This window comes from Aythya fuligula, chromosome 2 (genome assembly GCF_009819795.1).
Source record: "Aythya fuligula isolate bAytFul2 chromosome 2, bAytFul2.pri, whole genome shotgun sequence".
Lineage (NCBI taxonomy): Eukaryota > Metazoa > Chordata > Aves > Anseriformes > Anatidae > Aythya > Aythya fuligula.
In genome coordinates, this window is record NC_045560.1 from 123,465,564 (window position 1) to 123,481,377 (window position 15,814).

Here is a 15,814-nt window from a genome sequence, read left to right on the forward strand (position 1 = left end):
TTAGGAAGTGCATTGTATTAGATGTATTAGATTGTGTTTTCTCCGAGTTCTGTTTAGCTCTATACTAAGTTTTTCACTGTCATAGTTTGCATTATTAGGTACTTCTCAGATATTTGGTATTAGAGTCATTAATAAGATCTATGATATAACTTGCAACATACAATTTCAGAAGGACTTTATATATAAAAAGATTACTGGTGTCTAAATTACATTGCTATATTTCCTTAGATCCACTCTTAAGCCCTGTTAGCATCACTGCAAAAATCCCCTCTTAAAAGAAAGTCAGGTCAAATTGTTTTAAGGTATCCTACATATTCATTTGTGTACACATTCAGACTTTTTTTTTTTTTTTTTTTTTTTTTTAAGAAAACGATCACTGAAAATTATGCTATGGATTAATGTTTAATGAAAGGAACATGGCTTTGCAAGTGTCTTCTGACTGACTGGAAAGAGAAAAAAAAAAAGTACTAACTTTCAAGAAACTCTAACAGATATCCCCCAATGATCAAGTACAACCATTAGGCACCACTATCATGGAAGATGATCCCCTCTCTGAAGGACCTTGCAGAATAAAATACTGTCTTAGCAAAGTATAGAAGCCATAGACCAGGAGGGAAGCCACAGACTTCAGGATGGAAGAGACTTCTCATAGCTCTTTGGACCAACTCTCTGCTCAAAGCAAAGTATTTGAGAGAAATGACTCAAAGTACGGGGATTTTACTACTACAGTACAAATTAAACACCAAATCACCAATGGTACTGTATGCCTTTAAATAACACAGCACCAAACGTGTACAGAAAACACTACGAAAAGATATCTAAAAGGACTCTATCCATATAACTCTTTTGAATTTTGGCTCCTCAATCTTTGTAAATATCACAGGAACAATATAAAATTAAGTGAATTGAGCAATGGGACTCCTGTACTGAACTGAATAACATTTTACAGTTACCTGAGAACTAGGGAACAGTACTCATAAGACATACACTTTTCCTACCAATATACTGAATCATAACCCTAGCAATCTTGTAGTTACGTACTTTCTTTGACCTGACTCCATCTAAAGGGCAAGGCAAACCTGTAGCTCACACCAATAAACTTCATTGAAAGAAAATACATAGCTGAGTATCATCAGAATACACTAACGTTTCTTGGGGGGAAAAAAGTTATACTTAAGTGTCGTCAGTGTTGAGATGTTAATGCTCTTGAAGAACAAACAAGAACACATGACAACGTAATGGTTCGAGTTTTCTCCCAAAACAAGGATAATATATTCCAGACCGTCACCAGATCTTTTTTTCTAGATGTCTTCCAAGAAAACACCCACTCTTTTGTGTTGTATAATTCCCCAGTTCCATGACAATGGAATGACAGAACTATCAAGTCATTCTTCTTGGCCATTCTTCCCCACACACACAAATGAAAGAAGAATTCAAAAAAGAAACACTCTGGTTGACGGAAAAAAGGAGAATTCCTTTAAAAGGCTGCATGACTGTAAGTAGAAAAGTCACACTGGAAACAGGCAAAAACAAATGAATTCTTGCATTTTTTATGATGGCAAACTTGGCTCCAAGTATAACTTTAAAAATAAGCTACCTGGAAAAATGGACACATTAAAGAGGTTCAAAAGAAGTGAAAAAACTAGGATGTGGCGGTGTCTTCTTCTACGGTCAGACTTACCTCAGCAATAAAACACTGCGCTGTACCTGTGCAAGACTCCAGAGCACACATGCTGTTTTACAGAAACTTTAGAAGAAATTTGCAGATAAAACAACCATCTACCACAGCAAAATATATGCGTATCTGTCCTGTATTCTCAACTGGAAGCTTTTACATGGAAATCTTCCTTAACCAAGCTTACAAATACACTTGGATTTCAAGTTTAATTTCACTGTTTTCTTTTGACCAAAGCTCTTTTTAGATTTTCCTGTGACTAGGCTTTTGCAGCTTCCCTTGTGTGATTGCATTCTCTGCACTAATTTAAAGTAAAAATCTCTCTCATCAGAATGAGAGAAACTATTTTAGCACTCCAGATTATGAATAATGAGACGCTAATTTCAGAACATGTCCTGCACAGAAAGGCAACTTTCAGAGAAATCTCAAGTGTGAGCCTTTCAGTCCTTAGTGATGGTATTTTCACACAGAAATAAAATACTTAAATCAACCTCTGACCACACGGGAATCTCCTCGCGTGATTTTCTTTGTTGGGAAATTTGCCTTTCTTCACAGTAGAAGATTTAAGAATACCTTTCTTTCCTGTTCAACAAATTCAGCTCAGTAATTCCTCTATTTTCATGAAATAAGAATGAGCATTCAGTTTCTTCTGGGCTGTGCTCATTTTATCTCAGCCTCTAGATGACAGTCAAAAGCATGTTCGGGTACTGTTATGGATTTCCCAAACTCTTTAAGGCAATCAATTTGGACTTGAATTCTTCTTCCTCACTTGACTTCTGGCTTTTCATCTAAGATAAGTCTATTTCACTGTCCAAGGTATATCTTTTTAAATGATTTGTGAACGAAGCAAGTTCAAAGCAACAGTGCAAATGCAGATGCTGACAGTTTGCTGACGCTTGCCAGATCTCAAAGTAGCAGATACAATGTTCAGTGAATTTATCCACACTTATATTTGTCTGAAAGTTGTACACCAAAGATAAAATCTGGCATTTCTTCATGTGTTTGCACTCAGAGAATCAGATTTATACATCGCCAATGCAAGTCACCTGAACTCTTCCTTTCCACTATAAAAAAGGCTCCGAATGCAGCCAGGGAGAAGACATCTATCTATATCTCAGTGATGTCAGTGAGCTCCAATCACGTTTTCTCTCCAGGATGTATCTCTGTACTGTAAGCACCAAGTTGATTCAAAACTGAGTCATTCCTAAATGTTTACAGAAACATACTGATTAACTCAAAAATCCTTTCTTACCTCTAAGATATTTTAACTCACAGATGTGACATACTCAGTTATCTCTGGAACACCAAGTAGAGCCACGTGTTGGCAACATCACCATCATCTCATACAAATATGCTCAGACTACAGTGGCATGAGAGAATTCTGACAGCCTTTTGACAAGATCTTATCTATTTTGGTGCAGATACAAAAGGAAAACCAAGAACAAAAAAAGTTTCCTCTCCACAAGACCAAAGCTTTTTGTTTGGTTGTTTTTTTGTTTGTTTGTTGTTATCTGTTTTTTCCAGACTATACCCAACAACCTTTTCCCAAAAAGGAATTTTATAAGGATTAAATTGTATCTGCATAAGATGCTTCATGGTTTTGTTTGTTATCTTACTTATTCATTTTGGCTTCATTTCCCCACTGTAACATATTGTACGCCTCACTGAGCATATTCACTGATTTTTCTCAGGTGAAACTGAGTGATGGGAGCACACAATACATTCTTCTGTTTGTACATGCCAGAGTCTTCACAACCACAAAGAAAATATCTACACATATATATATGCATACATTTTAGCAAATTAAACATTACTGATAACCTCTAAATAACCAGAAAATAAAAACCTAAAACTTTATTGTTGGTTTGCTATTTTTAAAAGGGAACATTCATATACCATCATTTACCAATTATTCTAGAAAACATTTTGCTTTGCAGCAGCTTTAATCAATGTAATCTGTTGACATTAAATTGTTCAGAAACAATTCAAAAAGCAACCACTTTAACTGTAAACTATTTGCAAGCCACGAGAGAACGAGAATGGTCATAACCAACCACTGCAATCACTTTTTCAGTAACTTCCCTGAAAATCAAACAGCACATGACGGTAGTCAGACAGTAAAATGTCAAACTTGTTACCTGAGGAGTGCAATGTAGATTCAGTGCTCTATGTTCAAATCAGTAAAATACTGTTGAAGTATATGCAATTTACTGTGTAACTGTGAAAAATGTATATCCACTGAACAAAAACTACAATTAATTTACTTCTGAGGAAGAAAGTTATGTGGCTGTTCTCCCCTCTCCAGAATCCACAGCCTTTAGCTGCTAACTCGCCCATGGTTCCACAGAAACATAATCACCAGATGACAGTAACAGATAAACTACTAATTGACATCCCCGTGATAACTGATTACAAACCAACATGTGGGACACAATACTGACTTTCCCCATGTGGCAGGATGTAGTCTTGTTCAAACAAAAACCTGTTTATTGTGCTGTCCTTTCTGATGAGTTCCCGTGAAGAGCTAGCAAAACATGATTCCTGGAACAGCGTACAGTGCAGAAGAAAAGCTGGCACCCAAAAAACGTAGTTTGACCATCAGTCAAATCTTGCATTCATAATCCGCAGATGTGTCTCCCACACTACAGTCTCTAACAACAACAAAAACATTTTTCCAGCAATCACTTTACAACCGGTTTTCCTAGAAAGAAGGTACAGGTAAGAATACTCCTAGCCAATTTAGGGAGTTGAATATTCATATTCAATTACAGAATGCTGGTGTGAAGATGCGGACACTGAGCTTATAATCCTTAAGAAGAAATAGAAGTGATCTTGAGATGTTAACAAAGTTTACTTTGGTATTTGGCAACGCAAGGTAAAGTTGCAAATGAAAACAGTATTAAAAAGAAAAATGATTGTTTTTTCAACCTCTGCCCCCACCCCCCTTTCCCCACCCCCAAAAAAAAACCACAACAGTAGCTTTCTGAAAATACAGTCGTGCCTTTAAAATTCTGTACTCTTCAAACCTATCAATAAAAGTTTGGATTAAGAATCCATTAATAAAACATTGGAAAAACTAGTTGGCAGTTTATTGGCTCGACTTCCTGAAAGACTTGGACATTCTTCACAAAACACCACTGAGAAAAAAATGAAAATGATGCTTAACAACAAAAGTTAGCTAAGCAAAATATACAATGGCAATAATGCTTCAACACTGTGAATGATAGCCACGGCATGTCATCTGTAAAAGAGGTAAGCAATGATCGCTGCAAAATTTTTAGAAACACAATGTAGAGTTAGTCAATAACAGGTGAAAGTTACAATGAAGCTTCACAAACAGCATGAAGGAAACATAGCCAGGCATTACTGATGTTGGGTATGTAGCTGTCGTGGAGAGGAGAAAAAAAAAAAAGACAACACTCAGATGCCTTAGCCTGCCTCTGCTGTAGAAGAGACCCATTTCAGCCCAGTTTTTGCTCCAAGCAAAGGAGAACGTGTTTTAGCTTGACTGGCTCCTCTCTTATGGTTGACCATTTTTCAGCCCCATAGATGAACAAGGCAAAATTCTTCTGGAGTTACCAGAGGAATAAATAAATAAGGATCCCAAGAATCAGGTCAGGTCAGTTCCCACAACTCCTCTCTATCTGCAGTCAAGTAGCAAGATACTAAAACTCTTTTGCCTAAAAACTATTAGGGAAACACTGATCAGGACTCAATTAGCTTTGCAGGGAGAATGAAAACTTTTTTTTTTTTTTTAATTCTGTAAATGAACAGATAATTTATTGGTACTGTGGGATACAGGGCTGAATTCCTTACGTGCCCTCATTCACCTTATTCTTTATCGGAAAGAAACTCTATATGAAGAAGCAGGAGTCTGAAGTCTGCGATCAACTCTGCAACAGGCCACGATTCTTAAGTGCAAAATAAATCTGACTCTAATGTGGCAACTCTGAGAACTGCCACAGCAGCTGACTCCAGAGGAAAGTTACAGCCGAAGAATTTTTGGGCCTCCTAGCAACATTCCTTGCTGTCATCAGACACCGCAGTTGATGTTGCTAAAAGTTGCTGCCTGTGCCTGAACAAGTAGGGGCAAGAAGAAAGGGTGTGAAAATCCTTTTCCTCATCTGCCTGATGCACAACTGTCAGGACGGGAACAGCGTGACGAGTATCATAGAAAATACAGTTAATTTGATGATGGCAATAGTATCACACAAGACTAACATGCTGTTCTTTTAGTATTACTGTTAATATTTTCCTGTATCAGCATGAAATGCCATATCTTTTTTTATATATATATGTATATAAAATTCATAAATTGCATGCTATGTTTACAAAGGTGTTTGTTTGTTTTTTAATTCTCAGCAGAATTATCAGGACTTGAGACAGAATCTCTCTCCTCTTTATTTAAACATTCAACACATCATACTCTTCAAACTTTGTTTTCTCACCTATTTTGTGAAACTAACTTTTGAATGAAACTAAGAGTTTGAGATTTAAGTAGTGACCTACTTTAAAAATGAGCATCTTCAGGTAGATCAGACTATTAATTAGCACAGTTTCTGCCACTCCTTTTTTTTTTTTATTAATAAGGTAATTACAACCACACTTGTTACCGTGAAATAGCTTTTCCAAATCTCACCGTTGCACAGCCTATTCAGAATTGTGCAGATACAACGTTGGTATAGATACTTTGTGACGATACATTAATATTATTTGCATCCTTGAATTAACACGTCTTCTGTGTTCTGCTGCATATTCAGGTATGGTGGTTACTGCAGCTTTGATATTACAAGTACTGATACATTTAGTTGTAATATGGATGTAGAGAAAAAAAAGTAAAATTATTCAAAAATATTCTTATTGTAATACTTCTCTGAGGAAAAAGAAAAAAAAAAGTGTTTCCTAAAACCCATAATTTAAAAAAATAGCCTGCTATTTGCTTATAACACTTTCATCTCTATTTTAGATTTGTCTGCCTGTGAAAAATTTAAGGTCTAGCTACTTGTTGGAGAAAATGCAATATTAACTGACTACGATCAGGTCAAGAACAATGTACTGTAATTCTTTTCAAGCATCATCCTGCACCGAGCCCTTCTGCTGCAGGGAAGTGTTCTTCTCAACTGATTGTGTCTTCCAAGTAAGTACTCAGCATACACATCAGTATTTTTAGATAAGTCTTATTTTCGACAGGAATTCAGGTCTAAATTCAATAAATACAAGTTTAAGCTATATTTTTAGAAACAGAAATGTAGTGGTGAAGATTTTCTTATTCAATTTTTGGTAATGAAGTAGCATGAAAGATTTTCTTAAGTAATATAAAAAATGGTCTTGCTATATAAGCTGCTAACTCTATTTTTAGAGGCTCATTAGTTAAACTTAATGGAAGCCTTTGTTTATTTGTCATTAATCTGCTTTTAAATACTTACAGTGAAAAATACGGAAATCAATGTATGGATGAGAACCTCTTCTCTCTGTTTCAAATCCTGCCCGACTTCTTACTCGCACATCTCCTAGAAACAGGGTCAAGAGTGAAATAAAAGTGTGGAAGAGTGGCAGAGATAAAATGCAAATGAACATAGCCTGGAGGGGTAAAGATTCATGTACTTAATGGAGTAGGGTTATTCAAACAATAGGCCTATTTCAATGCTTTTCGTTTTAAAGGTGAAATTCAAAACAAAGTTTGAAGACTTGTTAAACATGCAATTGCATGCTTTCTCGTCAAAACCTCTCCTGCCTAAGCGTACGTTGCCAGAAGCATGTGACAAGCATTCAGATGAAATTAAGAACAGCTTGCTACACCAGTATGGTAAAAACGCACCTTGATATGACAGGAAACAATAACATTGAAAGTTGATTTGTTCCTCAGTAACACACATAAAACAATAACATTTCATATAGTACAAAAAGATTCAGCTTCTAGAAATGGTAGCTTTTAGCAAATAAGCTAGTTACAGTATGATTTTATTTTACACAATAGAATATTTTCCCACTAGCATTTACTTACTTGCGCTCAGCTGTTTGAATATTACACATGAGCCTATTAAAATACCAAAACTCAGTATTAAAATTTTATAAAACTATTTTGCACTGCAATTAGCTTTAACCTGAATTTTAGCATGCTTGTTGATTTCTACTTAGGCATTTTACCAACTGAAAGCTGATCAGTATTCTTTTGTAAAGTAGATGTATGCATAAGCAGTTCACTTGGATTAAAAGCTTTCACTTTAAAAAACCTTTACCAATTGTAAATTTGGGCAAACCAAATGCATTACACCCTGAGACCTTAACAAAAAAGTGAAATCTAAGATGTGGAAATTTTCTGGTTTCTGATTATGAAAATCCTTTAAGTGTAGTATGCTCCTCTCATCAAACACAATGATTTTCATGTTAATCAAAATTATTTAATGCAAGAAATCAAGATTGATTTTAATATGTATATACATATGTAGTGCTATTTAATGTAAAGGTTTTTAACTAGTAGTATTCTAACTGCTTTTCCTTTGCCAACCGGCTAATTTGTAATGTTGAAGACGACAGTGTAAGTCAGAAGATACTAAAGTTTTGGTCAATATCTTTAGGTAATATACTTTCAGCACTTAACCATCTGTCCAGAGATACGTATCTGTAAGCACAGACATATCCATAGTGACACACTTCACGTGAATGTTATCTTGTGAAGCACGCTGGAAGCACCACAGAAGATAAGTATATCCCAGGCTCCCTCTGTAAAGAGTCTAAAGTTTTCTTATCAGTAAAAACATACTAAATACTTTTTTTTTTTTTTTAACTGAAAACCTTAACAGAGCTGCAAGGTAAAGTAAGTCCATTGCTATCTATAGAAATTTTCAGACCACTGACAATTTATTGAATTAAAAATTTCAAGTATTCATCTGAGCAGTGGTGCAAGAGGCTTGTCTTTTCCCAGACAATACAGAGGCAGCAAATTGTAGAACTCTTCTGTTAGGCACAAAGACAGCTGGTGGATTTAAAGAATGAGCGAATAAAAAGGAAAAGAGGAAATTTAGGAAAAGGGGAGGTGAGTACATTAGTAGTTGTATAAGAAAGTATGTTTACACAAAGGAAAATGTAGCCTTCATTATCTATCATGCAAATTTATCTGACAAATCAGTCAGACAGCTGTGTAAATTTTCAGTGCACCAGCTGAACTGAGCAGTTGAGCTTTTTTTTTTTTAAACAGAAAATATAACTTGTATAAATGATATTTATTTCTCAAAGTATCCTTAACTTTCAAAATTTACCAGCCTTAACATGAATCAGCAAGTAGTTTCAGGCAGTGTACAACTGCTCTTGCGAACAACTTACTTGTTCAAAGAGTCAAGGTAAGGAGAAGTTCACCGAAAAATACCTGGAGACTAACATGGAATGCTGCAAACAACAGAACAAGCAGGTTCATCTGACAAATGGTACCTAGAAAAATTCCCTCCTTTTTTTTTTTTTTATTAATTATTTTTTGCTGGTGCCTACTCCCAACAGCTAGAATAACGGTACCTCTGTTTCTCTTGAAATGCCATCAGTGTTGTAGATTTTGAGTAGGACAGCAAGAAAAATGCAGAACTATCTCTGCTGCTTTTATCAGGAGCTATAAAATTGCCTATTTAGAGGAACAGTTAATCAAAAGTAGAAGTGGAATATTAAGCATACATGTGGCAAAAAATTGATGGTAATAAGATACGGGTAAAACGAGATTATATACTTGTATACACATTAATTAAATTCTCAAAGGAAAGCAAAAAATGTCATTAAATAGCTGTTAAGGAAAAATTTGTTCCTTACAAATACAATCTCTTTGGTTGTGGTAGAAAAAGGTCATTTTGTTAAGAATTGAGTTCTCAACCACAGTTTCTACAGAATACACTTGAATTTATTCTGGAATTCTGCAGAATGTTAGCAGTTCTACAGAACTACAATGTGTTGCAATAAGCCTAAAGTAGAAATTCCTATTGGGTCAAAACAAAAGCAGAAGAGCTCTCTTCACTATTGTTGTATAGTACTAGTGCATTTTTCAAGATTTCAGACCAAAAATGTGCTTTGAAAAACTGCTTCAAAGAGACAAGTAGTATACATCTGTCTGAAATTCCCACACGTATAGAATAAAAGGGAATAACACGTCACTGACTGTGTGTTAGCACATTACGAAATCATGTGCCTAAGCACAATGAGATTAATCTCTACTTCACATATGTTGTTAGTCCCACAACATCCAGAAGTACCTGACCATCATCTTGAAGTTGATCTGAGCTCTGAAGATCAACTGATGCCAAATGTGCTAACTTTACATGCTGATTTGCTTGGGATATTCTGCATGAGATTTTGTAACCTTATCACTTGGAAATGAACTTAATTTTAAGAAAAATGTGTTCATCATCATAGGTAACTTAAAAAAACACATAACATTTCAGATGACTTTTTACCAGACACTACTGTGTAATTCTTTCAAACAGCAACAGAAGTCAACATCAGAGCTGATTATTATTGTAGTAGCTGAAAGATAATTAAACTCAATACCTAAAACAAGGTAACTTATGAAAAGTTATTTATTTAGGCCTTTAAAAAAATATCAAAGTGGTTACAAAATCTTTTGAAACCATCAGATCACGCTGCTTATAGGGTAAATTTCCTTGAAGGAGACAAAGTGGTAGCAAGCTGACAGTTTTTAAAGTGTCACTAAAAATTTTAGCCACTGTGAATTAACTCCTCTGCTTCCTTAGGAAAGGCATTGAAGTCCATCATCTTAATGACAGTGGACTTCCATGCAGACTTTTTTTCTGTGAGTTTCTGTGAATCCAAAGCATAAAGTAAATAATCTTAATGTTCTTCAGAAGGGAGGAAAAGAAGTATGAAACCTTTCTTTCAAAGTTTAATTTTGCACACTGACCTGACACAGTATCTGTTGGCTGAGTGTTCAATCGGAATTTTTTCCAGAATAGTTCTACGTGCCCAGGGTGGGTTGCTTTTCTTAAGACAAAATCCATACAGGGAAAAACTGATTTGAAGGCTCAGTAAATAACAGAAGTAGGAATAAGGTGTAAGAGGGAAATTCACAGGTACAGCTGAAAAGGAATCAGGCCTTTAGCAAAACTTACCTTGAGACAGCTCGTTTAGCTCCTACCCCTCTCTCAGATTCCTGCTTACATTGCAAGGACAGCTCTGACACTCACAAGGCAGATGAAATGCCATAGTTTACATCCCTGCATGTTAAGGTTACACAGCACGTATTTTGTGCTACCCTAATCTTCCAGTCTGAACCAGTAACCATGCAGTAGCTGCTCGGGTAGCCGAGGCCTTCTGGAGAAGGGGCAGAAATCTCAGAGATCACGGAGGACAGCTGGGAGCAGAAGCCACCTCACGGTAAACCACCCACACTCAAGTCAAAGCCATGAAGATGTGAAGAGCAGGATTTCCAGAAAGAATTACTAGCTTCAGAGATTCAAGATCCTATTAAATTTGCTGGAGAAACAGATGACAGGTCAGCCAAATATGCTGGAATTAAAGCAAAAGCAATACCACATAGCAACTGCTACCAACGAAGAGCATGCACCCGCATTACACATTTGCTTGCTTCCACGTTTTTCTATTTCAAGTGATCAGGACCCCTAGAACAGAGACACAGCTCCAGGTTTAGGGGAGAGGTGCATGCTCCTTGACACAAGCAGTCAGTGCCCCAACCTTTCCAGCCCATGCACGGTAGCAAAACTTTCAGGCAGTACAAAACAACTACAAAAAAAAAAAGAAAAGAAAAGAAAATAGAAAAGTAAAGAAGAGAAAAATCAGTAAAGTACCAAGATTACACGGAAGCACTTTTAAGTATTGAGAATTCCTCATAGTTGCTGAGAGAAGTAGCTGACTGAGGGGATGCAGATATATTAGCCTGTCCGCCCAAGGTTTTAAAAAGAAAAATTCTACAATGCTGCATCTGTATCTAATTTTTAAAATAGAAAATCTGCCACTTGGGAGTGGCTTAGTGTGTATTTTGGGAAGGGGGTATGACAGCTGAGTCATTAGAGTCAACGCTGTTTGTTTATATTGACACTGGATGAAGACAGTTAAATTAGCTGCTTGTGTCGTGTGCCCCTAAAATTTCATCTTCAAAGTGATGAACCTGGAAACGCTGCCCAACCACAGGAATTTCCACCTACTTGCTGCAAGTGAATATCCACCGGGTTCCCACTTGAACAGCCTGAAGACATTAAAGGAAGCAACTCTACAGCCAGCTCAACTAAACAGATGCAGAGGGAGGTGTCCTAGATACCCTCGGGTTTATATTTTTGGTCTGCTAAAATATACAGTTTACTGAGGTACAGTCTATTAGTAGACATAGTCTGTTTGGAATAGCAACCAATGAAGTAAAAAGGCAATACCTCCCATGACTTTGCAACTTCCCTTTAAGCTACAGCTAAAGGATTTCTTACAGCTTACTCTGCTGAAGTTTAAAAAAAAAAAAAAAGAAATCACACAGTTCTGTATGGGAAATGTAACACTTCGTTTGTCACAAATATTCTAGTCAAATATATTCATTCTTCAATCCCCTCTGACATGAATGTTTCTACATACTGATGCATCCAACTGTTCAGCTTTCAGGCTGGTCTTTTGTACAACCCGTTTATGAATACAACAATAACCAATCTGTACATAGTTGCTATCTTGTACGGTACGGTGTATTTAACATTTGGGAAAACAAAAAGCAATCACTAACAATAAAATATTTAACATACTGATTCAAATATCCAGTGAGCAATTTTGTATTTGCTTGTTGACATCCTGCAGCAGAAGTTAGAAGAGGTCTGTCCTTTGACAGACTTACTAGTTCAGAAGAGCTAGCGTACAGCATTATCAAACAGTAATGCCGGCAAAAGTTAATGCTGTTCGTAACAAGCACCAATCACATAATCTAATAAATTAACTCAAATTGTTAAGTGGAATTCAATTTACTCGACACATTTGCACACACATTCTGAAGATATTCCATGCCTGCCTGCTGGAAAGAGCAGTGAAGAAAGATTTCAAAACCATTACATTTTCCCCTCAGGTCAGCTATATATACACACCAGGAACCACAGAAAATCAGGCTTTGCTTTCTCCTAGATTCACTTGATCATTACATAAAACTCTTCTGCTGAAATCATGTGCCTAACTCCTAGATGGCACAATTAATTTAAACTTCCAGAACAGCTGAAGATAACTCTTGATTTCTGGGGAGAACAATTTTTTATTTTTATTTTTATTTTTTTTTACAAGCTGGACTTCTACCATTAGCAGATCAGTATCAAAAAGATAAAAAACAGACATATGCTTACAGTACCTTTAATTAAAACCTATCAGTGCATTTTTAAACAAAATGAATGCCTATTTCCCCTGTTAGGGGATTAAATGTATTCAATTTGTAAGATTTTTTAAGCAGAAAATTTTGTATTTTTCTAATTATAACAAAATAAATTTAGTTTAAAACTATAAATCATAGAACCAAGGAAACAAACTACCTCAGGCCTGAATTTACTGTCTTATTCTTATGACTAGAGCAGAAGAAAATCAGATTTCAAAAAATTTTAGCGTTCATCTTGCGAAGATGATTGAAAATAAGTGATTTTAACTTTTTTAAATGAAATAAACCTGCTTCTTCCTCCTCCCCACCCCCCCAAAGAAAAAGTTAGCACCTTTTTCAATTAGCATTTAGAAAGCAGCATCTTCTGTCCTCCTACTTCTCTTAACAAATCTCCATACACATTCTCTTATCAAAAATTCTTTACTAGACAGCCAGTGCTATACTATTAACTTGACAAGCTTGAAAGAAAAAAAGGAACAAAACTGAAAAATAAAAATGTAAGATGCTAAGTCAAAGTTCTATTTATATCTATGCACACATACACATGCATTTGCCTACACATGTAGGCTACGACTATAAATTCAGATATCTATGTACACATGTGTACATACATATACAGCTTGTGACTAAATTCATAGAGAATGCAGTCACGAATTTCTGAGGACTGGAATATGCACAAATTGCAACTGAATCGAAAAGATTCCGGGTGTAAAAATACATGTTCTAGCTGATCTAGCTGAAGCAGGTTGAGAATTTATAATCACTAGCTGCTTATGTTTGTCGGGCTGTGTAAGACAGCATGTAAGCATTCGTAGTCCATTTCAACACAAAATCACAGCTGAAGTTGGCTTAAATTAAGCAGTGTAATTTTGCAGCGAAACAGACTTAGGAGCGTATCCAGAGTCCATCGTGCCATCTGCAAGAGCTTTGCATCTTTCTCCTCTCAACCACTGACCTCAGGTCCATCCTCTGTGCACTCAGTTTCATGGAGGGTGTCCCCTGGTGCTTGCTGCTCCCAGTACTGCCCTCTCTCTTTGATTTGGCTTTACCCTTTATCTAGTTGCTACCCTGGAAACGTTCTTCAGAAAGCTGACTAAGCCACTAGTCCTGTCACACATCCTTTCCCTTGAAGTCATCTTCTAGAACTAATAAGAGAAGTATTGTTTAAAACTGTATCATTATTTCAAGAACACCTTGAACATTTCACTGCCTCAGCACTGAATTTTTTTGAAGTGTGTGGTGATCCTCACGCACAAATATTCTCTAAGCTACAGTTTTAATCAGAAGGATACCACGCAGAGGTGATAAATTCCATCACAGAAATAAAGATCCGTCACAGAAATAAGTGAGAGTCATTTGGAAGACTAAACTTCTACCAAATGTGTTAAATTAATTAAAAGAACCGTAACTGAGTTTTCTTTAATTACAGGAGTAAGGCATCTGACACAATGGTTAATTCAAAAATAAAAAATGCCAAACAACCAAAAAAAAAAAAAAAAAAGCACAAAAATGCTTTGCTAGAGAATGTAACCAGAATATTTTCCAGAAGAAAAGTTCAAGAGTACTATACTCAAATATATCTATAAAGTGATCATAACTGTAAGGACTTTGCGATACAGAAAGTGGTGTGCTTACCTAGCATACGAATGTACAACGCAGTCTGATCAGAGCTGTCATAGGAAATTGCTCCACGTCTCTGAAAAAAAAAAAAAAAAAAAAAAGGTATTTCATGCATGTTACAACTGTGTTTTTTTAATTGAAACAAAAATATTGATTGTCCATTTCCAATTTACTCCTCAAAATTAATCTTCAAAATCTAAACATGCATCCTTCAAATATATGTGCTGATACTGTTTTTGGAGGGGACAAAGGAAGGACAAGAATTCATGAAGAAACTACAAAAAACAGAACCAGAGTGCGGAAGAAAGATATCCCTCTACATTTCTTTCCAGATGCTTCTCAAACATTTCCTACAATAAGGCACATAACAAGATTAAACAGACCCCAAAATGTGTTCCTTATCACCTTCTATGGGGTAATACCTGAAACAAATACTTGCGGTTCCTCACTTATTTATTCACCCATGGGTTATTTCCCTCTTTAAAGCTAAAAGTAGTTTTAAAGGACGTAAAAACTTGAATGACACCATCGCTACATCTGAGGAATTGAACGTATTTTCTGCAAGGGCAGGATGTGGCTGGCATGTGCCACCTTCCTTCCACCCAGTACTTTCTGCAGGCAAATCAAGGTGCCGGTGAAGCAGGATGCAACCCATAAAAGCTGAAGAAAGGTCTACAAGAGCCATCAAGCTATCTGCGCAGGACACAGACTCCCAAACAGGATGTATTTCTTACCTACACAAAGCCGCCTTTATAGCCCCACACACATCCAGCTGATGCGATAACAGTTATAATTCAGGAAGTTATAATTCCTGAAAATGTGGTGAACTAGTCCTGCAACAGCCAAAAATGGGGGGAAACGTTCCTGTAGTTACACAACACTGACTTTTTCTTGTCCAACACGCTTACATTGAGAACAGAGAAGTCCTGTGTGCCTAAAAGGTTTATCCTACCCCTTCAAGAAGCCCAGGTAAAAGCCAGCCTGGAGGTGAGTGCAGTAACTGAATGCACTCAAAGAAAGACTAGAGATCAATAACCTCCATCAGTATGATTTGTGTAACTGATGTGTTAAGACCCCCAAAAGCCAGAAAGTACATAGTAGTTTTAGTATTTTTCATGTTAAGAGGACAGGAAAAAAAAAAAAAGTGACAACAAAAACAGACAAAACCTTATACTTGA

At 36.2% G+C, this 15,814-nt stretch overlaps 1 protein-coding gene across 3 annotated transcripts in view; it reads right to left on the minus strand.

The window, feature by feature from the left end:
* PDE7A (phosphodiesterase 7A) overlaps positions 1-15,814 on the minus strand; it is a 73,040-nt gene that overhangs the window by 19,902 nt on the left and 37,324 nt on the right. The window contains exons 2-4 of one of the 3 annotated variants that reach the window (XM_032181488.1): positions 14,652-14,712; positions 7,680-7,712; positions 7,102-7,185 (exon numbers count right to left, since the gene is read on the minus strand). In XM_032181488.1, coding sequence (XP_032037379.1) covers positions 7,102-7,185; positions 7,680-7,712; positions 14,652-14,712 — 178 coding nt within the window. The remainder of the gene's footprint in view (positions 1-7,101; positions 7,186-7,679; positions 7,713-14,651; positions 14,713-15,814) is intronic. The other 2 variants (XM_032181486.1, XM_032181487.1) reach the window with 2 other exon arrangements.